Source organism: Sarcophilus harrisii, chromosome 3 (assembly GCF_902635505.1).
Source record: "Sarcophilus harrisii chromosome 3, mSarHar1.11, whole genome shotgun sequence".
NCBI lineage: Eukaryota > Metazoa > Chordata > Mammalia > Dasyuromorphia > Dasyuridae > Sarcophilus > Sarcophilus harrisii.
The window spans coordinates 199,354,832-199,377,313 of NC_045428.1; the positions used below are offsets into that span (position 1 = coordinate 199,354,832).

Here is a 22,482-nt window from a genome sequence, read left to right on the forward strand (position 1 = left end):
TGAGGCCATGTTCTATTCTGATTTTTAAAAAATTTTAACACCCTTGATTTAATCTATGCCTGTTCCTGGTCACAAATACAAAGGTTTTCAAATGTAATGAATGCCCTGTCAGTGATACTAGAAAAATTTTAATTAATCATAAAACCAAACTATTACCAAACCTCAATATCTTTCAATATCAACTTCAAAAACTTGTCAGATCAACAAAATACCTCAAGATCTTTGGCATGATTTACAGCTTCCCTGAGTTCTTCCCTTCTTGAATTAATAGCATTGGTGTCTTCTTGTAAACGCAGAGCTTTCTCTAAAAGAAAAGTAAAAGCAAATAATGTCTAATAATAAAGAATTATTGATCTGAAATTCATTCTTGCTATAGATTTGAAACTTAGGTGACTGAATGTCAAATACATATGAGTTTATGAAATGTCTTGATAAAGAAGCAATTAGATGGCACAGTGGATAGAGCACCATACCTGAAGTCAGGAGGACCTGAGAGTTCAAATGCGACCTCAGATACTTAATACTTCCCAGCTGTGTGACTCTGAGCAAGTCCCTTAACCCCAATTTCGAAGAGGAAGAAGAAAAGAAAGGACAGATGGATGGAAGAAAGGAAGGGCCAACAAGTTTCTACTAAACACAGAGGCTTGGAACAAGTAACTAAATGAAGGATAAGGGTTATTCTTCGCATATCACAAGTTGTGAAACCGACAAGCATATATCACCTATTTTCCAACACAGAAAAAGATTTTACTTCCTGGGGATGAGAAGGAAAGGGAAGAATAATTAAAGTTAAACAATTACTTATTTTAGAGTTGAAAAACAAAGACTTTTTAAAGAAATCACCTTTATTCTTTTGCTCTTCTTCAATTAATCTATTAGATCTGGTAATATATTCTTCCTTTAATTCAAGTTGATATCTAGAAATCAAAGTAACTCAAATTAAATTGACCACAATTTTATTACAAAAATAAAGAATATATCTATATATTATATATATATATATATATATATATATATATATTATTCTAACAAACAGAAAACTATTCTCTACTACCACTCATTGATTCAGTTCAAAGAAACATAGAAAAAGGAAGAATAAACAAGCATATTTAATGCATTTTTCTCTTAAGAATGTCCTCTATCATCTGTCAAAAGCTTAGTGATTCTATACCCAAATTCAGAGCAAATGGCATCTTTAATCCTAGTCCTAAAATATACCTTGGAAAATGCCAAAATACCATTAAAAATTGTACATCTTATCACTTGGTTAACTGTGTATGACTAAATTCGAAAATTAGAAGAATAAAAAAAATTTCATGGAAAAATTAGGATTTAGAATAATTGCAAGAAAAATAATGGGTGTGTGAGATATGGAAAACTTTGTACTGCTGTAGTGATTTAGCTTTCACCTGTCAGAAGAGATAATGGTAATCTGATAAGCTTGCTATAGGTAGGGGGAAAAAATGTATAATTATCCAATAAAGACACACAAGATTTTTCTCTCTCATGTCAGTGAAATTAATTCTTTTAGAATCAAAGGGAATTTTTATGAATAATTGAAAAATGTCATTTGACATACAAAGAATGAAAACTACCTTAACCAGTACTCATTAGGAAAATAAAAATAAATTTAAATCTACACAAAAACACAAGTACTATCTAGGTTCAGTAGATCCCCAATCTGTCACAATTACTTTAGAAGTTCACTCCTAAGCCTTTGTTCATATGCATCCTCCATACTCTTTACATTCAGCTCCCTTCTTCGCAGAGATTCTTCCAAGTTTTTATATTTTTCTTCTTGTAGCTTCTGGGTTCTGATGTTACCAAAACACAATAAGAAAGTAGGAAAAAAAGTATTATTTTCTTCTCATTTTAGGTGATGACAAATACTGAAGAAAATTAATTAAATATTCCCATGCAACAGACACAAATACCTCTCTTATATTAAAAGAAAAAAAAAGGAAGGATTCTATATCATCATCTGCTGGCTAATCTGTGAAGCAACTTTTAAGGTTTTTTTAATCCAAACAGAAATCTTAAAAATCACAAAAGTTAAAAATACATATATTTAATACATACATAATTAATTCCATAGAATTAAATAACAATTTTCGAGGAGTATATAATTATACACAATTAAAGTCCTTACTTTTTTTTTCCTTCCATTTTTTTATGAAGGAAATAGGGGTTGGACAACAAAAGTGAGATTTTTTGATTATTTTTGAATTATTAGTATAAAAACAGAATATGGAAAAACAAAAGGTCAAGAATTTCAAGGGAATTAATGAAAAAAAAATCAAATGAAGGTGGCCCAGCTGTACCAGATCTAAAATTATATTATGAAGCCGCGGTTACTAAAACCATCTGGTATTGGCTAAGAAATAGACTAGATGATCAATGGAATAGATTAGCTTCAAAGGACAAAACAGCCAATAACTTAAATAATCTAGAGTTTGACAAACCCAAAGACCCCAGTTTTTGGGATAAGAATGCATTATTTGACAAAAATTGCTGGGAAAATTGAAAATTAGTATGGCAGAAACTAGACATTGACCCACACTTAACACCATACAACAAGATAAGGTCAAAATGGGTTCATGATCTAGGCATAAAGAATGAGATTATAAATAAATTGGAAGAGCATAAAATAGTTTACCTCTCAGACCTGTGATAGAGGAAGGAATTTATGATCAAAGAAGAACTAGATATCACTATTGACTACAAAATAGAAAATTTTGATTATATCAAATTGAAAAGTTTTTGTACAAACAAAACTAATGCAGACAAGATTAGAATGGAAACAATAAACTGGGAAAACATTTTTACAGTCAAAGGTTCTGATAAAGGTCTCATTTCCAAAATATATAGAGAATTGACTCTAATTTATAAGAAATCAAACCATTCTCCAATTGATAAATGGTCAAAGGATATGAGCAGACAATTCTCAGATGAAGAAATTGAAACTATTTCTAGTCATATGAAAATATGCTCCAAATCATTATTAATCAGAGAAATGCAAATTAAGACAACTCTGAGATACCACTACACACCTGTCAGATTGGCTAGAATGACAGGAAAAGATAATGTGGAATGTTGAAGGGGATGTGGAAAAACAGGGACACTGATACATTGTTGGTAGAATTGTGAACACATCCAGTCATTCTGGAGAGCAATTTGGAACTATGCTCAAAAAATTATCAAACTGTGCATACCCTTTGATCCAGCAGTGTTTCTACTGGGCTTATATCCCAAAGAGATCTTAAAGAAGGGAAAGGGACCTGTTTGTGCAAGAATGTTTGTGGCAGCCCTCTTTGTAGTGGCCAGAAACTGGAAACTGAGTGGATGCCCATCAATTGGAGAATGGTTGGTAAATTGTGGTATATGAATGTTATGGAATATTATTGTTCTGTAAGAAATGACCAGCAGTTCTGTAAGGAGTGGAGAGACTTACATGAACTGATGCTAAGTGAAATGAGCAGAACCAGGAGATCATTATATACCTCAACAACGATACTGTATGAGGATGTATTCTGATGGAAGTGGATTTCTTCGACAGAGATCTAATTCAGTTTCAATTGATCAAGAATGGACAGAAGCAGCTACACCCAAAGAAAGAACACTAGGAAATGAATATAAACTGCTTGCATTTTTGTTTTTCTTCCTGGGTTATTTATACCTTCTGAATCCAATTCTTCCTGAGCAACAAGAGAACTGTTCGTTTCTGCACACATATGCTGTATCTAGGATTTACTGTAACCTTTTTAACATGTATAGGACTGCTTGCCATCTGGGGGGGGGGTGAGGGGAGGGAAGGGAAAAATCGGAACAGAAGTGAGTGCAAGGGATAATGTTGTAAAAAATTACCCTCGCATGGGTTCTGTCAATAAAAAGTTATTAAATTTAAAAAATAAACAAATAAATAAATAAAAACAGAATATGGAGAAATTTGAAGTATGCAATTTTAAGTTATATGTTAATCAATTACACTAATTAAACACTGATTACCATGACATATTCTACACAGCAATTTACTTTATAAATAGAAATGTATAAATTATAGGTAGTTTATGGATGTCAAGGCATTATTCTGCTTTTCAAATTCAAGGCTTATATTCTATTCCTGCTCTACCAGCCTCCTTAGAAATTATGTGACACTTTTTTCCTCAGTAGTATTTTATTTTTCCAAATACATGTAAAGATAGTTTTCTACATTCATTTTTGTAAGATTCTATATTTCAAATTTTTTCTCTGACCCTCCTTTACCTCTCCCTTCCCAAGATAGCAAGCAATCTGATATACCAAACAGTAGGGAAAGAAGATAATCCGAAAGATGTATAATCAATGATAATAAAAAAAACTTAAAATATTTTAAAATCTCACAGATGTTTTATTCTAAAATCCAAATTGCAATTATTACTTACAATTCAAAAGCTTCAATTCTTTGCTTCAGTTCAACTTCTCTACTTCTTACCATTTCAATGTCTTTCAGCAAACCCTGCCTTTGGACATAAATTTCTTTTGCTTCAATCTATAAAATAAAGTGTTAATTTAAATGAAATCAATTAACTGACCAAAAAAAGAAAAAGCCCCAAAACAAAGAAACACTGTTAAGTTCCAAAAAATTGATCATATGATACTATCAAAGTATATTGCTTATAATCACAATCTCACTTTGGATAACTGTCACATTTATAAAACACATTCCAATATGCTTCTGTCACAATACTCTTGTGAGATAAGAATACAGTATCATAATGCTCATTTTACAAATGAAGTAAAGGGATATCCACTATACTCATAAATGATAGAGCTAAAGAAGTACTGAACTACAGTTTGATGTCCAAGTTCAATACTTTTTGCATCACTCCATGCTAAGCAAAAAAATTATTTGTATAAATCCCATATATATTTACTTTATATATGTCATATGTCATAATTACTTTATATATGTCATCCTTTATGTGATTATTTATTTAGCTCTTTAAGTTAACATTTCTTCAGAAACTATTCTATGCAAAAGAAGATATATTTTATTCATACAACAGATTTATACTGTAAATAAAACTACCATTCCTGTTCAATATTAAACAGATTAAAAATATGTAATACTGATTAAATATAAGATGGCCTCAAGAATAGACAAAACTAAAATTACTATAAACAAAAAAGCAAAGAAAAAACAAAAGTAGTATCTGGGAATCAAGCCAAATAAAATACTCAATTGTTTTAAGATTATTTTTATATTACAGGGCTATTCTACTTCATTTGTTTGAGAAAACATATTAAGTTCATTTTTTATTTTAAATGCTTTCATGGTCATTAAAAAGACTTTCAATTCATAGGTAATTCTGATTATACATCAAATTAGCATAGTTAATCCCACTATGAGATGTAATCCAGTTTAAATTCCTTTTTAGCATGAAGGTCAAAAGACTGTTCAAAGACCACTGCTGAAATACACGAATGAATTGTTAAAGCTTAACAATGAAGTAAGATATCCCTTAGGATATCCTGCTTTGTCCAAAAATTGACATTCTTCAAAAACAATGTGAAATTAAGAAAGAAACAGGTGTATTTTTTGACTAATCAATTGGTTTATTGACCTACTGATCATAAAATACTCTTTAGGAAAAGGTTTTAGTCTAAAATACAGTAACTTCAATCATTGTACTTATTCTATTTGTATATGTGTAAGAGCTAAGCTTATGTTAATATGGAAAACATCTAATTCCAAGAAATATTATTAATAATATAGCATAGCAACATTAATAATAAAGCAAGAAGTAGTGCAAGTTCATTAAACAAATCAATTCTATAAAGCAGGGCTATTAAATGTCCAGCCAGCTGGCCATATAAGGCCCACAAAATCACTTGTTAAGGCAATTGCTGACAACGATGAATTTAAAGGTAGATATGACTTGAATTCTATAAGGTGATAGTTTTATATGGCCCTTTGAATGATGTTATATATATCCAACTGCCTCTTCACTGAAAAAAAAGATTCCCCACCCCTGATATAAAGGAAATCTGAGGAATTTCCAATGACAAAGTTCATCAATAAACTTCTAGGCTACTTCTATTAATATAATTACAGATGAGAGCAAAGGCAAAAAGCCACGCAGGGAAAAATATGGATGAGAATGGATTTTCATTATGCTTCTAGAACCTATTTCGGGCCAAAACCGAACATATCACCAATGACATAAATAAATATGAACAATTTCATGTTCATATAATCACTGAACTTGATGGTCAGTAATTTCAAAATCTTTTTTGAATATGTATACATACATGAAAAAGTATTTCTTTATTTCACTAATACAGAAGATTAGTAAAGCCTTTTTAATTGAAATCAAGTAGAATTGTAATTAAGGACTTTTAAAGGTAAAGGTCTTTAATGAATCACAGTTCATCCAGAATATTTAAATATTTCTATCCATTATCTACCTGTTTAAAAATTAGAGTACTACCTCCTGATGCTTCTGAAGTCTTTCAATAGCATTCTTTTCTCGAAAAATTAGAGCCTCGGATTTTGCCTGGTGTGTTTTTTCAAACTCTTGCCGTAGTTCAGTCATTTCTTTCTGGAGTCTTCTTTTTTCTTCCATCCTCATTCTTGCTATTTCAATATCTTTAAAATGCTTCAACTAAAGCACAAAATTTAAATTGGCTGTTTTATATTTTTTTCAGAAACATTCATTTCTAGATGTTTTATTCACAATACTACCAATATCCTCTCAATTAGCAGTTAGAGGAAAGAAAAAGCAACAGAAGATAAAAAAGAAGTATGAGCAAATGAAAAGATTATTATTTTTTGCTCAATACTTTAAATGTTCATTGAAATTTTTACTTTGAATTGAGCCATTTCAAGATAAAGATCTTCTTTTCATTTTAGTAGCAAGATTTACAAAACTGACCTTTTGAGACATTTCTGATTGAAGTTGCTGTTCTATTTCTTTCTTATATTCATTGAGCTTTGTTTCTAATGATTCCAGTTTAAGGCGTTGAGGATAAATATCTGCAAATTGCTCATCAATGAGTTGAAATTTTTCAGCTATGAAAAAATGTTAGGATACAAATTGGATAACTCTGTAGCAGCTTAGAGTTCAGTTCAATCAATAATGGCAAAACAAAGAGTGAATAAGCATTTACAATCATAAATTGTATACAATTTACAGTATGTGCCAGGTGCTATGCTAAGATCTTTTTTAAAAAATTTATCCCATTTGATACAATAATCTAATCCTTCAAGGCTGTTGCTGTTACTACCTCCATTTTATGATTAAGGAAACTGAGGCAAACAGAAATTAAGTGATTTGTCCAAATCACACAACTACTAAGTATATGCATATAACTACATACAAATAAGTAAGATTGATTGTAGTTTTTTGTCTGATCACTCCATATGTTCCTTTGCTGGTTCTTCATTCAGATTGTGGCCTCTAATGGTGAACCTCAAGGTGCTGTTTTAGGCCCTCTTCTTTTATATTTCTCTTAGTGATGTTATCAGCTCCCAGTAATTTAATGATCTTTCTATACAGATGATTCTCATATCTTTTTATTTAGTCCTAAACTCTCTCCAAACCCCTATTTTCACATCTCCATTTGCTTAGTGGACATCTTGAATCAGATACCCCATGATATTCTTAAATTCAACATATCCAAGACTGAACTTACTATCTTTACCCCAAATCTTTTTCTTCTTCTAGAAATAATTATTATTTTCAAGGGTACAATATTCTTCCCAGTTATCCAGGCTTATAAATATGTAATCCTCTGTCTGTTCTGTGCATTGTATATGCTCCTTTTTTTCCTCTGATACTGCCAACATTCTAAGGTACATGCTCTTCACCTCAAAACTGGATTATTGCAATACTCTACTGGTTATTTAGGTTCTCTGAGTCAAGTCTCTTCCCACTCCATCCCATCTTCACCGTGGCTGTCAAACTGAACTTCTAACTATCTTAATTCAATAAACCCCAGTTTTACCTACAGGATCAACAGAAAACCTAGCTTTTAAACATAGTATAGCCCCTTACTACTTTTCTCAGCTTCTCACACCTTATTTTCTCCACATACTCTGTCATCTAGTAATGTAGTGTTCCTTACTATTCTTTACATGTGATCTTCCACTTCTCAATTCTATGTATTTTCACTAGGCGCTTCCTGGGATGTTCTCTCTCCTCATCCCTGACTCCTGGCCTCTCTGACTTCTTTCAAGTCACAGCTCAACTTCAATCTTCAGCAATAGGCCTTTCCCAGTCCTTCTTAACATTAATGTCTTTCCTCTGAGACAACTTCCAATGTCTCTTTGTATTTGCATATTGTCCCCCCAATTAGATTGCAGGCTATTTGAGAGTAGGGACTATTTTTAGCTTTTCTTTGTATCTCCAGCACTTGGCAAAGAACCTAGTCCATAGCAGGTACTTATAAGTCCTAGCTGGTTGACTGACTGACTACATGAGTCACTGTCTTTAAATGCATACAAAACTCTCAAACAGACCAAGACTAGACTTATAATTAGCCCCAAAGGACAAAACTTGGACCAATTAACAAGTAGAATAAAGAGGGATAACTTACAATTCAACATAAAGAAAAATTTACTAATTAAAAGGTTCCTCACAACAAAATTTATCTCTTAGGGATAAACTGAGTTCCTTATTACCAGGCTGGATAACCAAATGCTCCATGCAGAGGCTAATTTGGCTGACCCTAAGGTCTCTTCAAACTCTATTGTGTAATACTGCAAAACGTGGAATAACTATCAACACAGAACTGTGAGAAAATGAACACGCTAAAAGGGGGACTGTATAGTAACATTGCTATTTAAAAGTTTATGTGAATCGCCACAAATATGATTTTTAGGAGTCCCAGATCCCAAATTAATTAGATTTATGAACTTTGGCAATAAGTTAATTTTTCAGGAGTCAAACTTCAAGGGTTTAAATAAGATGGTTAAAATGCATAATTTCTAAGGTCCATTTTAGCTTTATAATTCTACACTTAAATTTTATGTACCAAATTAATACTATCCTATATGCAGCAAGCCCCTTATTAGAGGTATAAAATAAATGCTTTTTAATAATCCCATCTGATAAGGATGTGGAAGTACTGGAAAAAATTCATACTCGAACAAATCCAATACCCACAGTTTAAAGATGAATAAAGTGAGGTCCAGCAGTTTTAAGTGACTTGTCCCATGTCACAGAAGAACAAAGTAGAAGAGCCAGAATTCAAATCCAGCTCCTCCAATTCCAAATTCAGTGCTTTTCCTATTGTACTACACTACCTTGGCTGGTTTTAGCAATAGGATTCCACAGAAATGAAGTTCTCTCACAATTCAGAACTAAGTTACCCCAGTGAAAAAGTTAACAAGATATAAAATAGAATACTGACTCATTTTTATATGTTAAAAGAAAAAAGAAAACACCTTGTCTGCAGTAAAAATTAAAGGACAGCAATGGTTACCAAGAGATTCACCAGAAGGCAATAATGCCGAACTTGTTTGAGTCTCCATATTGCAACTTTCCCTGGATAGATGATATTCTGTCAATTCCATCAAAATCTGCATGAGAAAACCTTCAAAAAAAAAAAAAAACCCACAACATATAAATTTATAAAATGTATGAATCAGAGTTAAAAATAAAAATTTTCACTTCCCATAACCATAGAAAAAGTTTTTCCAAAGAACAAAAAAGAAGTCAAGGTCTAATAATTTACAATTCACTCAAATAAACAACAAGAATTTTTCAAGCATCTAAAAAGTTAATCAAAATAGTTAATAAAGAACAAAACTTTGCAGAAGTGATGATCTCCAGTGGGTATAGAGCCTGTATCATTTATACTGTCTGACACAACTGATGTTTGTTTTGCTGGTTTCCCTCCTTTTCTTTTTGAATCTTTGTTACAAGGATGGTTCAATGGATAGGAATATATATATATATATATATATATATTTTTTAATAACTTTTTGACAGAACCCATGCCAGGATAATTTTTTACAACATTATCCCTTGCACTCACTTCTGTTCCGATTTTTCCCCTGCCTCCCCTCACCCCCTCCCCCCAGATGGCAAGCAGTCCTATACATGTTAAATAGGTTACAGTAGATCTTAGATACAATATATGTGTGCAGAACCAAACAGTTCTCTTGTTGCTCAGGGAGAATTGGATTTAGAAGGTATAAATAACCCGGGAAGAAAAACAAAAATGCAAGCAGTTGACATTCATTTCCTAATGTTCTTTCTTTGGGTGTAGTTGCTTCTGTCCATCCTTGATCAATTGAAACTGAGTTAGATCTTCTCTTTGTCAAAGAAATCCACTCCCATTAGAATACATCCTCATACACTATCATTGTTGAGGTATATAATGATCTCCTGATTCTGCTCATTCCACTTAGCATCAGTTCATGTAAGTCTCACCAATCCTTTCTGTATTCATCCTGCTGATCATTTCTTACAGAACAATAATATTCCATAACAACAAATATATTTTTAAAATGATGATATAAAAACAAAAAGGAATTAAAGTTTTTGAAAAAGAAAAATCCTGCTAAATAAACAGAATTTTCTTCAATAATGAGAAACCTGATCAAAAGGAAAAAATGAATTATATATGAAAGGCAGAGTGACACAGTGAAGAATTGGCTTAGAAACAAGGTAAGATCTTAGTTCAAGAATCACCTATGATACATAAAAGCTGTGCAACTCTATCTAGCAAGTCACAACTTTTCAGAGCTCTTAGTATCTTTCTAGGACTGTATATTGCAGAGAAAGATCTTCTCTCCTTAAACCAACAAATTACAGGTCCAGTCCCTCCCTTTACATAAGACACATTAGAATAACACTATATAAGCAAGTCAATGAAAGGTAATTATCAATGGTTCAATAAGCCTCAGTGATTTTTCCACATGTGAGGTGGAATATCTATCCATATATCTGAGATAGATCTGGGCTCAGTACTTACTAAATCCTTTTAATATACAGAGTTGTAAATCCAACTAAATTAGCAAGTAATATTGTTCTTACTAAAAGCAGTAGCATTATTCTGCATATTTAAAGTACCCTGGTATGTTTTCCCTTTCTGAGCTCAACTTTATTAAATATAGTACTGAAAGAAAGGAAAATGCAAAACAAGCACTTATTAGGTATCTACTTAAGCTCTTTTGAACCATGCCAAGCTCTTTTGAAATATCTTATTGGATCCTCAAAACCACCCAGAAAGGTAGGTGTTATTATTTCCATTTTACCACTGAGGATCCTGAAACATACAAAGACTTGCCTAGAATCACACCAATTAAGTATATGAGATTACATTTGAACTCTTTCCGACTCCAGGCACAACACTCATTACAGGGCATCACCTAGCTGCTTCTGATTATATTACCCAATTTAGGCCCTAAAATTTTAAATTTAAGAACTTCAGAAATCCCAAAGTAAGCAATTAAAACAATTAAGAGGTGAAAATTGTGAAATGTTAAAATCTGAGGGAAGGCTCTAGTGTTATTATTCTTTAAGTACACAAATGGATTCTTTGAAACAATCTTTTTGCGTACTAAAAGTGATCTCAAATAATTTATCAATTTAATTTGTCATTGAAAGGAAGACAAGACAAAACTTCCACAGAACAAAACTTCTCAAGAGGCTTTTAATTAATATCTTTATCTTATAAAACATAGGAATTGGACTATTTTGTAAATAGCCCTTCAAAACAAAGGCCTATTCAATTTCAAAGCACTTATATAAACTGGTGGTCTTTGAAAAGTTAAAATTTGGGGCTTATTTATATTTTAAGAGTATCTTGAATGCCTTTACAGGGGTCCTCAAATTTTTTAAATAGGGAGCCGGTTCACTGCCCCTCAGACTGTTGGAGGGCCAGACTATAGTGAACACAAAAACTTTGTTTTGTGGGCCTTTAAATAAATTAACTTCATAGCCCTGGGTGAGGGGGATAAACGTCCTCAGCTGCTCATCTGGCCCGTGGGCCAGTTTGAGGACCCCTGCCTTAGAATCTCTATAGTACTGGCTATTCACCACCTCCAGTTGGAGCAGAGTGAGCATTGTTGATAAAGACACAAATGGAGTAAGAACAGAAAGGATTTCTTTTATTAATATCTATCATAAAAAAAATGGAAACACTCCAGTGTGAAAATTCCAAGGTTCTATGTTCCCAGTATTTAGGAAAGGGTGCTTTGTAAGTTACTACAAAGGGTCTCTCTCAAAAATAATTCAGTATAATAAGCAAATATATTTTCCATAACCTGAATGTCTCACATCCATATAAATTTTTATTTTTTCAAATGTATGCATATAAAATGCTTTTGTGATTGAAAAAATATATAATAAAAAAAAAAGTCACAGCCAGGTCACAAATAATGTAAGTTTTTTTTTTTTTATTTCAAATTTCACTTAGTATGATTTATAAGTATTCCAAATCATATATAATATGACATATAATATGAGTCAAAATTCAATTAATGTGACTAGGTCAAGCTAGTCGAGGGTATCCACATGCCAGCCTATACTAATTTACTGTTGTTTCTGGATGTGATATCCTGCTATATGCCATATTGCCAAAAGTTATTAAAAAAATTGTTTAAAGCCTTTAAGAAAATATTTCAAATGGAAACATTGCCAATACAAAAGAAAATATAAAAACGAAAATAAAAGCCAGCTATTTATTACATTAACAAAGATTTGATGAAACTTAACAGCATGATCAAATTACCTCTAACTGGATGTGATGTCCAGCTACGTATCATATTATAAAAAGTTGTGGAATATTTTTAAAGCCTCTAAGAAAATATTTCAAATTGAAACATTGCCAATACAAAAGAAAATACAAAAACAAAAATCAAAGCCAGGCTAGTTATTACATTAGAACAAAGATTTGATGAAACTTAACAAGCATGGTCAAATTATCTCTAAAACAGGAAAAGATATCTGAGTATCTGCTCTACAGTACAGATTATAAAATATACAAGTTAATTCAAAGAAAAATGCAAAGTTTCATCAGCTTTTTGTGGTTTGCAAATTATTATACAGAATAAAAATATTATGATGAGAGAAACAAAGCACATTTTAGCTTTGTGAATTGAAAAATGCAATCAAAAATGCATTTCTTTTATGGCAGCAATTCAGACATTAAAGTTTCTAAAAGGCAGAGAAAATAGAAATTAAGTAGACAGTGAAAAAACTTTTACTGCAAGCATTGGTTCAATTGCTTTTCAAATGGAATTCAACAGAGGAGTAAAGACACAACAGTTGAACAGCAGGAAGAAAACTAGTGAGTTCTCCTCCAAAACTCCTCCAAAGAGACCTGAAAACATGGCAGATCCAGTTGTAACTGGGAATCTAAAAAAGATTAATGAGTCAAGCGTCCAGTGTAGGTTGGCAGAGGGAGATAAAAAGGACTACAGGGTCTGGTCAAAAGGGCACTAATACCCAGGGAGAGGTGGTACACCATGACAAGGTTCCAGACCTACACGTCACATGAAAAGAGTGGGTACAAACTGGAGGCTTAGTAATCTACCTGGTTATGGATCACAAATTTAAGGCGAAACTGAGGAGATCTGCACTCAGAAGTAGGTTTCTGGAGTAGTCCAAGGTGCCATACAGAGAAAACAGCAAGCTCTGAAGCCTCAAGTCCAGTCTGAAGCCTGTAAAGGAATAACCTGGGCAGGAATCCTAGACCAAAGAGAAAAACCTGTGGATCTTTCTGAATAAGCAGTTTGATGCTGAGTGAAATGAGCAGGTCCAGGAGATCATTATATACTTCAACAACAATACTATATGATGACCAGTTCTAATGGACCAGGCCATCCTCAGCAACGAGATCAACCAAATCATTTCCAATGGAGCAGTAATGAACTGAACCAGCTATGCCCAGAAAAAGAACTCTGGGAGATGACTAAAAACCATTACATTGAATTCCCAATCCCTATATTTATGCACACCTGCATTTTTGATTTCCTTCACAAGCTAATTGTACAATATTTCAGAGTCTGATTCTTTTTGTACAGCAAAATAACGTTTTGGTCATGTATACTTATTGTGTATCTAATTTATATTTTAATATATTTAACATCTACTGGTCATCCTGCCATCTAGGGGAGGGGGTGGGGGGGTAAGAGGTGAAAAATTGGAACAAGAGGTTTGGCAATTGTTAATGCTGTAAAGTTACCCATGCATATATCCTGTAAATAAAAGGCTATTAAATAAAAAAAAAAAAAAATGAATAAGCACAGTTTTCTGACCAGCTAATTGGGGCTGAGTCCACAAACAATCTACTGGTGCTCAGACCCAAACCCAGGTTAAGAACTTCCAGAGTTCAGATCAGGGGGCAGCAAGCAGACTTTGACTGGATCAGATCACTCTGAGAACAAAAAAGATCATAGAACCCCAGTCTGAGTTGTTCCTATGATCCTGGTCAATACCTCAAGAAAGCAGCAATAGAATAATCCCAGACTTTCCTTTCAGAAGTACTGACTCTAACATCTAATGTGAAGACAGAAAATAGACTTGAAGAATAAGGAAATTTAAAAAAAAAAAAATCCTACCATAAAGAACTACTATGGTAATAGGTAGGCTTAAGATATAAAGCCATAAGAAGGGAATGACTCCAAAACATCTTCAAGCAAAGTCTCAAAGAAAAGACCCTGTTTAGCCAGAAATTCTACTAGAGTTCCTTGAAGAAATTTTTTTTTTAAATCACTTAATTTTTTTTAATGAAAGAGCTAGAATAAAAAAACAGAAAAGCATTAAGTTACAGAAGAATTGAAAAAGGAATTGACAATTTGGAACAAGAGCCATACTCAACAAACTCCCTGAAAATTCAAATACCAATTTTTTTTTTGTATCACACTAAACAGAAACCAATGATTACATAAGATACTAAGAAATATTAAAACAAAATCAAAAGACGGAAAAATGGAAGAAAATGTAAGATTGTCTCACAGGTTAAAATAATTTAAGTGGAAAACAAATCAAGGAGAAAAAATTTTAAAATTGGACATGATATTTCAAGAAATCTTAGTGTTGTTCAATCATTTCAGTCATGTCCAACACTTCATGACTCCATGAATCTTTTTAGAGGACAAAGTGAAAATAGAACCCACCAATCAGCTTCTGATTTAATTGGAAAGGACAGTGTTTGGGATTAGAGGAAGAAAAGACAGAATTTTGTTCATTGAAAAAAAAGTTTCAAAAGAATTAAGTTGTTTTTTTTTTATTAAGCAGCTAAAGCCTGATATTTTGAAGAAAATAATCAAAAAAGGGGCATACTCTGATAAACAAAATTTTAATGTTAATAAAAGACTTATTCTGCTTTCTAGAATTCCTATTTTTGAGAAAAAAAAAAACAACCTGGATTTAAAGCATCTAAAGATTCACTAACATTTTTATTGGAAGATAATAAGGCAATTTTGAATTAAAAACACTAACTGTTAACCAGTCCTGAAATCTTCCAAGCTATGATTATCAAATACTTTTAGTTCATTGGTCATTAAAGCTCTTTTTGCACACTGATCAAGTTACTCTAGCCCAGCTATTGAAAAACACTACAAAGATAATAACATAACATTTAAAACCTTACTGATTTTAGATAATTCTTTAGGTAATCCAACTTCATTGTATGAGAACATAAGCATGCAAATTTGCTGAGATATGGATAAAATTCTCTGAACTTTCTGACATACACATGAAGATTTAAAGAAAATTCACTCTATGCTGTTCAAATTTTCAGTAACAACATCCACATTTTATTTTATTATCCATCAATGTAGGCTTATCTTTAGATACACTTTTCATTAATTTTAATTTTTAAAATTGTTTTCTATAATTATGTTTTGTAACAAATGAATCAGAAATATCAAATCCTCTGTTATATTGCAACAGACAAAAAACTTATTCAAAAATTTATTGCACATTTCCATTGTTCTAAAACTAATTACCATAGTTTACATAATTATTCTAAAAGCTAATGCTTTAACTTCAATTGTATAAATTTTGTTATCTGCAATGTATGGGACTTAATTGGCTATGAGCCATTAACTTTTAAATGAATTTATCAAAAACTAATTATAGATCTACTATCATGTGAAAGTCTTAAATTTTTTCTAATTACAAAGGTGTAGGTATACCTGAAAAGGTTGGGAAACACTGATCTAGGACATTTAAAAGTACTATAAAGACAAGACAATTTATTGGGCAACTTCTCAATGTTAAGTGCTACAAAAATCAAACATCAAAAATAATTCTGTGCTATAGTATCCAATGGATGGTTAAAATAAATTTAAATTGAATTAATTTAAACAAATATTTATTTAAATAGAATGATCAGAAGACGACTGAGATGTCAAAAATGTATATGGCTTTTAAGTGAATTTATTAATTTTAAGTGAATTTTGCTATAGTTTGTTAATAATTAATAGTTACATACTGTTTTAGTTTATAAATACATCTCCTTTTTACAGCTAAGGAAAATGAGACAGGGGTTAAGAAACTCATCCAGAATATCACTGGGTGATACCACTAAGGGAGGCCGGATTCTAACAGCAAGGGTCTTCCTAATGTAAGAGCCAAAACTCTTATCCACTATTCCACCCAGCTGACCAATACCAATTACAATACTCTTGTTTAATTTGCTATGAATTATGTTATTGTCTTCTATTCTTTTATCTGTGTTACCAAACATAAACACAGTACATTATACTAGACTTGATAAAGGTTCAAATTTCACCTCTACAATAACATAGTTGTTGTTTGTCCTTCATTCTCAAAGAGGACCCATATTATCAGGAGGTGATTCTATGACTTGCAAATAAATTGGGTTTAAGTGAGGAAGGGCTATTCTAAATCACCAGCCTCCCCCAATTCATTTGTGTTCAGTGGCAAGATATAGATCAGAATGACCAGAGATGGTTCCAGATGCAGTAGGAGACATTTTTTTTTTAAGTTAAAATCTTTTCCAAGCTTCAGTTTGAATTATTAACGCTAGGTAATAAATAAGGCAAAGAATGGCCTCTTTTCCCTACTCAAAAAAAAAAAAAATTATGTACATATACATATATATATATATATATATATATATATATATATGTGTGTGTGTGTGTGTGTGTGTGCCTGCATACATATATAATGTGTGTGTATGAATATGAGAGGGGAAGACACTCAAGAGTTTCTGGCCAAAACATAAACAATTGCTGATTACATTGACATCGAGCCATCAGGGCCCAAACAATAACAAAGTGAGGCTTGGGCTGGGACCTACGATTGGCCAATTAATGAAAGCTATAATAATTTGGATTTAAGTGAATATTATGAACATTATTGTTCTATAAGAAATGACCAGCAGGATGATTTCAGAAAGGCCTGGAGAGACTTACGTGAACTGATGCTGAGTGAAATTTGCAGGATCAGGAGATCATTATATACTTCAAGAACAATACTATATGATGATCAATTCTGATGGACATGGCCCTCTTCAACAATGAGATGAACCAAATCAGTTCCAACAGAGCAGTAATGAATTGAACCAGCTCCACCCAGCGAAAGAACTCTGAGAAATGAGTATGAATCACTTCATAGAATTCCCAATCCCTCTATTTTTGTCCACCTGCATTTTTTATTTCCTTCACAGGTTAGTTGTACACTATTTCAAAGTCCGATTCTTTTTGTACACCAAAATAATTGTATGGACATGTATACATATATTGTATTTAACTTATACTTTAACATATTTAACATGTGTTGGTCAACCTGCCATCTGGGGGAGGAGGAGGAGGGAAGGAGGGGAAAAATTGGAATAAAAGGTTTTGCAATTGTCAATGCTGAAAAATTACCCATGTATATATTTTGTAAATAAAAAGCTATAATAAAAAAATATATATAAATAAAAAATAATTTGGATTTAAGGCATGGTCCTTGAGAAAGAAATCTAGCTATTAAACCCTAAGATATCTTTCAAGGTTTCAGAGATCAAAATTTACATTTCTTTGGACAAAGCAGGTAAGGGTATGATACCCTATATGGACAGAGGGAAAAGACAGAGGGAGAGGGGGAAAGGACAACAGGAAAGGAAAGGAGAGAGGGAGGAAGGAAAGAAGAGGAGTCAAGGAAGGAAGGAGAGAGGGAAGGGAGGAAGAAAGGGAGGGAGGGAAGACAGAGAGGGAAGTAAGGCAGGGAGGGAGGAAGAAATGATTGTTCAAATGGAACCGGTCAGTTGCCTACCAGTAGGGCAGTTACAATTACTCTCTGATGGTTGTTTGTCTTTTGTTCTGGAAGAAGACCAAAAAATCAGGAAGGTGATGCCATAACTTACAAGTGAACTGGATTTAAATGAGGGATGTCTGTGCAAACCTTACTCTCCTTTGGAACCATCTGGTCAAGATATAGATCAGGATGATTTGAGATGGTCCCTCTGTAACATGGGACAACTTATTTAATTTCTAGGTTTCGGGAAACTCTCTAGGATTTATATATTAATTCATGGATATTCTGCAGGGATAAATAGTGTTCCCATGCTGAAGTGGTCATAGATTCTTTACATATTCATCAAAGATAAAGGAAAAAAATTAATAGCAATCACTTTTTCTCAGGAATAGAAAATAATAGTATTGAAAACTGTTAAAATATCTTGGAATTATATTTGGAAAAAGAGAAAATAATATCCAATTATTTAATTCAAACTCAAACATATAAATTGAAACACTATTTTCCCCCTTTATAAAAGAACAAAATAGTAATTTATATACTTCTAGTATAATTACATGAATCTTGTACCTTTCTGGTTCTCTTTTTGAATTTTTGATGTCTAAAAAAAAAAAAAAAAAAAAAAAAAAAAGGATTAATTTCATTCAACTGTGTAAGTAAACCCAAAATGATTTATAGAATCTAAAATAATACTACCAGTGATTTGTAGAAACTGGATTTGGGGTTGATTTTAATCAGCTGGAGTAGATCTTGCATAGTAAATATCTTTTAAAAAAATTAAAAATTAGTGTTATAAAATGTTGTCATTTTAGGTATGCTAAATTTTTTTAAAATAAGAAAAGATAAACACAGTAATATTAGAATTAACTGTACAAGTATAACTACATTAACAAATTCAATTTTTATACAAAATAACATTGAACCCACAAATCTATCATCCTATATCTAGATAGCTTCTATAGCAAAAAGTTCAAAAAATTTATTAAATGAATCAAAACATAGGATCAGAGAATATTAATATTAAAGCTCACATTTATATGTTTGCTCTATGTTAGGCACTATATTAAACACTTTTTTAAAAAAATCATCTCATTTGATTCTCACAACAATGTTGGAAGGTAGGTGATATTAGTTCTGTTTTACAGATAGGAAAACTGAGTCAAAGAGGACATGATCTGCCTAAGGTCAACTTGCTAATAAGTCTCTGACTGTGTTCAAGTTGAACACTCTTATCCACCACAATATCTAATTACTAGTTATAAAAATGGAGAACATGAATCTATTTTCTAAAAAAAGAAAATTAACTAATATATGGCATTTTTCATATACCACTAGCTCTGTAGAAAAACAGCTTTCAATTAAAATTATAAGTAAATCAATATAACTCAAAACATCTTATAATATTGTTTTGTGAGAAAATGTCCAAATACTATTAGATGGGTGGCTACTTTTATGCTTCAAAATCATTAGATCACTAAATAGTAACTCAAAAAATTCTTATGATGAGGACAGCTAGCTTGGAGTCAGGAAGAATTCTATTCCTGAGTTCAGAATTCCAGCATCAGACTCTTACTATAACTGTGTTCCTTGGGCAAGTTACTTAACCTCTTTATTTCAGTGTCCTTATTTGTAAAATGAGCTAGAGAAGGAAATAGAAAACCATTCTACTATTTTGCCAAGAAAACCCCAAATGGGGTCACAAAGTTACGTCTGATTGATACAACTGAACAACAAACATTATGACGCCCCACGAAGGGTATAGGAATAAAGCTGGCATACCGCTTCCTGTCCCAGTCCCTCACTCTTAAGTGTCCCCTTAGCTAAATTTCCAAAAAAGTTTAAAGTAGTCATTTAGACTATTCAAAGAAGGTCCAAATTGCCCAAGATAAAAATAACAGGAATTCCTAGGAACCTATATAAAATCTTTCTAAAATATTATTTTTTACTTAATCAAAGTAGCTAGTATATTAAATTTCCTTCCTTCAACCCAGAAAGGTTCTTTCTCCCTTACAAAGAGGATAGAGTATCTTTCTACATTAACACTGATTCTATTTTGTTTCTTTCCAGTTAGATTTAAAAGGTTCCAGTTTTAGGAACCATATAGATTTAAGGTTGATCTGAAGTTTTAAAATGTTGTTTTACTGATGAGAGGAAAATAAAGGACAGAAAATCAAAGTGAATCAAAAGGCAGAGAAATGATGATTACCTTTTCTTTTTCTAATCCACTCTCAGGAAAGAAAACAGAGAGTGAATATTCATAGCCACATCTACGCAAGTGATCTGCCACAAGACTATTAGAAGCTCCAACTAATAGCGAGCTTCCTTCAACAGGAATGGATTGTGGCTGTACTTCTCCACTCAAAACAGGATGCATCAACTCATGTATGAGCTGGTTTCGAAGTTGAGTCTACCTCAAAAAAAAAAAGAAAAGAGAATACATTTTAAAAATCTTTTTGATTGTTAACAAAGTATCAGTGAGCTGGCTTGCAACTATGAAACAACTGGGTACCTCCCATTAGTTTGTATCTATTTTCTTCTATATAATGGAATTTTAATTACATCCAACAAGCAGCTTCAAAAACCACCTTAAGTGGCAGGCCTGTGTTGGCTCCTTCTACAAGTAAAGTCAATTGTTCAATATTCAGTGTGAGCATTTACACCTGAGAAATTGGTTGCTGTCCTTCTAGGAGACCAAAACTTCACTGTGAGAGTCAAGTTACTGATCAGATCAATAGGAATTCAGAATGTTCTACTACAGGTGGGCACAAACTACAAATGGGAGCTTGAAACATTGTTTTGTTGATCGTCTAGATACAAAGTTATGGAGAACATGTTAATAAGATAGTAAATTTTAAGTATATTCTCTTTTTTTCTGAACAGCTAGTTTTTAAACAGCACTTTCCTGATTGTGTATCACAATTTAACTTTTAACTTTTTTTCTACAAACTGCTAAAGGAAGGTCTTCAAAAAGACATTTTCTCCTTACTTTCCACTTATGAACAATAAGCAGAACAAGATCCCCAGACGTTGCTGCCAAAAGGAAGCATTTTGTTTTTCATTCTATCCAAAACTAAAAATTATCCCTTCACGACCTACCAAAAGTGTTTTGCCCAAGAATCTCTCTCCGTTTTACACTTAAAAGTTTTATAAAATTAAAATATGTTAAAGAACGAATAACAGTTCTACAAAATGTTACATTATCAAAACGTTTTTGTTATTACAATGATTACTTATTTCAATATAAAACTTGTCTTTTAAATGTATACAATTCTGCACTTAAAACTCCAAAATGAAACCACAATTCAAAACGACTACTATATATATATATGTTAGACTACTATATATATATAATATTTTATATATATATATGTTATATATAACATATGTTATATATAATATATAATATATATATTTATATATATATAAAGTCCTATCTAACATTATATATATATATATATATATATTTATATATATATATATATAAAGTCCTATCTAACATTGGTAACAGTGTAACTACCATTAAATTCACCTATTTTTGGCACTACCGTGCCACATCTTTTGTTTATTAGAAAAAGATGCCCCAAAAGTACCTTGAGGGTGTCCAAAATACCCCGATTCTTAAATGTCTGATACAATCTCTTTCGGAGTTCATCTTGAGACAATGCCTGAGTTTCAAAAGGCATCTTGAACTGAAACAGGAGACACAGTATCATCTGTTAAAAAGAGGTGGGAGAAATCTCGAAGCTACCAGATCGGTTATTTCAAAACAGCAACCGGATCCCTAATTATTTCGAGTGCAACCACAACAAGCGCTTCTCGGGGACGCCAAAGACCTTGCGGTTCGTGAAAAAAGGGTCAGGAAATTCACGAAATTGTGGCTGAGTCCCCGCCCCCCACCCCCCACTTTCCCAACAGAATGCGTCCCTCACATTTGCAGGAACAGAGGGGTGGAACTCCCGCCCCCCGCCTCCCACGGGGAGGAATGCCTTCTAGTCCCACGGGCACGGGTACCCCTCCCCCCCCCCCCCGAGGCCACGCTCCCGGGTGGGGGCCCCTTAAAAGATGGACGACAACGAGGGCAAGTGGCAACACTGGAAGGGAGCGAGACCGCCACCTAATCCGCTTTCTCTCCACTCTTAAATCGGGAGGTCGGAGGGAAGATCAGCGCCAAGTCCATTCATCGCCTGAGGAGCCCAAAGAAAGCCTGGCTTATAAACAGGAAGGAGATCCGGGAGACCGAAGGAGAGTTGTTACTGGTTGGGCTGTAGAACCCGCA

At 32.7% G+C, this 22,482-nt stretch overlaps 1 protein-coding gene across 5 annotated transcripts in view; it reads right to left on the reverse strand.

Moving 5' to 3' along the window:
* The window catches only part of OFD1 (OFD1 centriole and centriolar satellite protein), a 62,036-nt gene that overhangs the window by 22,795 nt on the left and 16,759 nt on the right, over window positions 1-22,482 (reverse strand). For 3 of the 5 annotated variants that reach the window (XR_001120830.3, XM_023500333.2, XM_031958985.1), the window contains exons 1-12: window positions 22,321-22,429; window positions 21,797-21,895; window positions 20,413-20,613; window positions 18,903-18,971; window positions 18,777-18,807; window positions 9,466-9,576; window positions 6,915-7,051; window positions 6,471-6,644; window positions 4,422-4,528; window positions 1,695-1,814; window positions 844-917; window positions 213-304 (exon numbers count right to left, since the gene is read on the reverse strand). Coding sequence is in view for 4 of the 5 variants with exons in the window: in XM_023500333.2 (XP_023356101.1) it covers window positions 213-304; window positions 844-917; window positions 1,695-1,814; window positions 4,422-4,528; window positions 6,471-6,644; window positions 6,915-7,051; window positions 9,466-9,576; window positions 18,777-18,807; window positions 18,903-18,971; window positions 20,413-20,613; window positions 21,797-21,889 (1,209 nt within the window). In the remaining variant the exon portion in view is untranslated. Of the gene's footprint in view, window positions 1-212; window positions 305-843; window positions 918-1,694; window positions 1,815-4,421; window positions 4,529-6,470; window positions 6,645-6,914; window positions 7,052-9,465; window positions 9,577-18,776; window positions 18,808-18,902; window positions 18,972-20,412; window positions 20,618-21,796; window positions 21,896-22,320; window positions 22,430-22,482 lie in introns of those variants that run through there. The other 2 variants (XM_031958986.1, XM_031958987.1) reach the window with 2 other exon arrangements.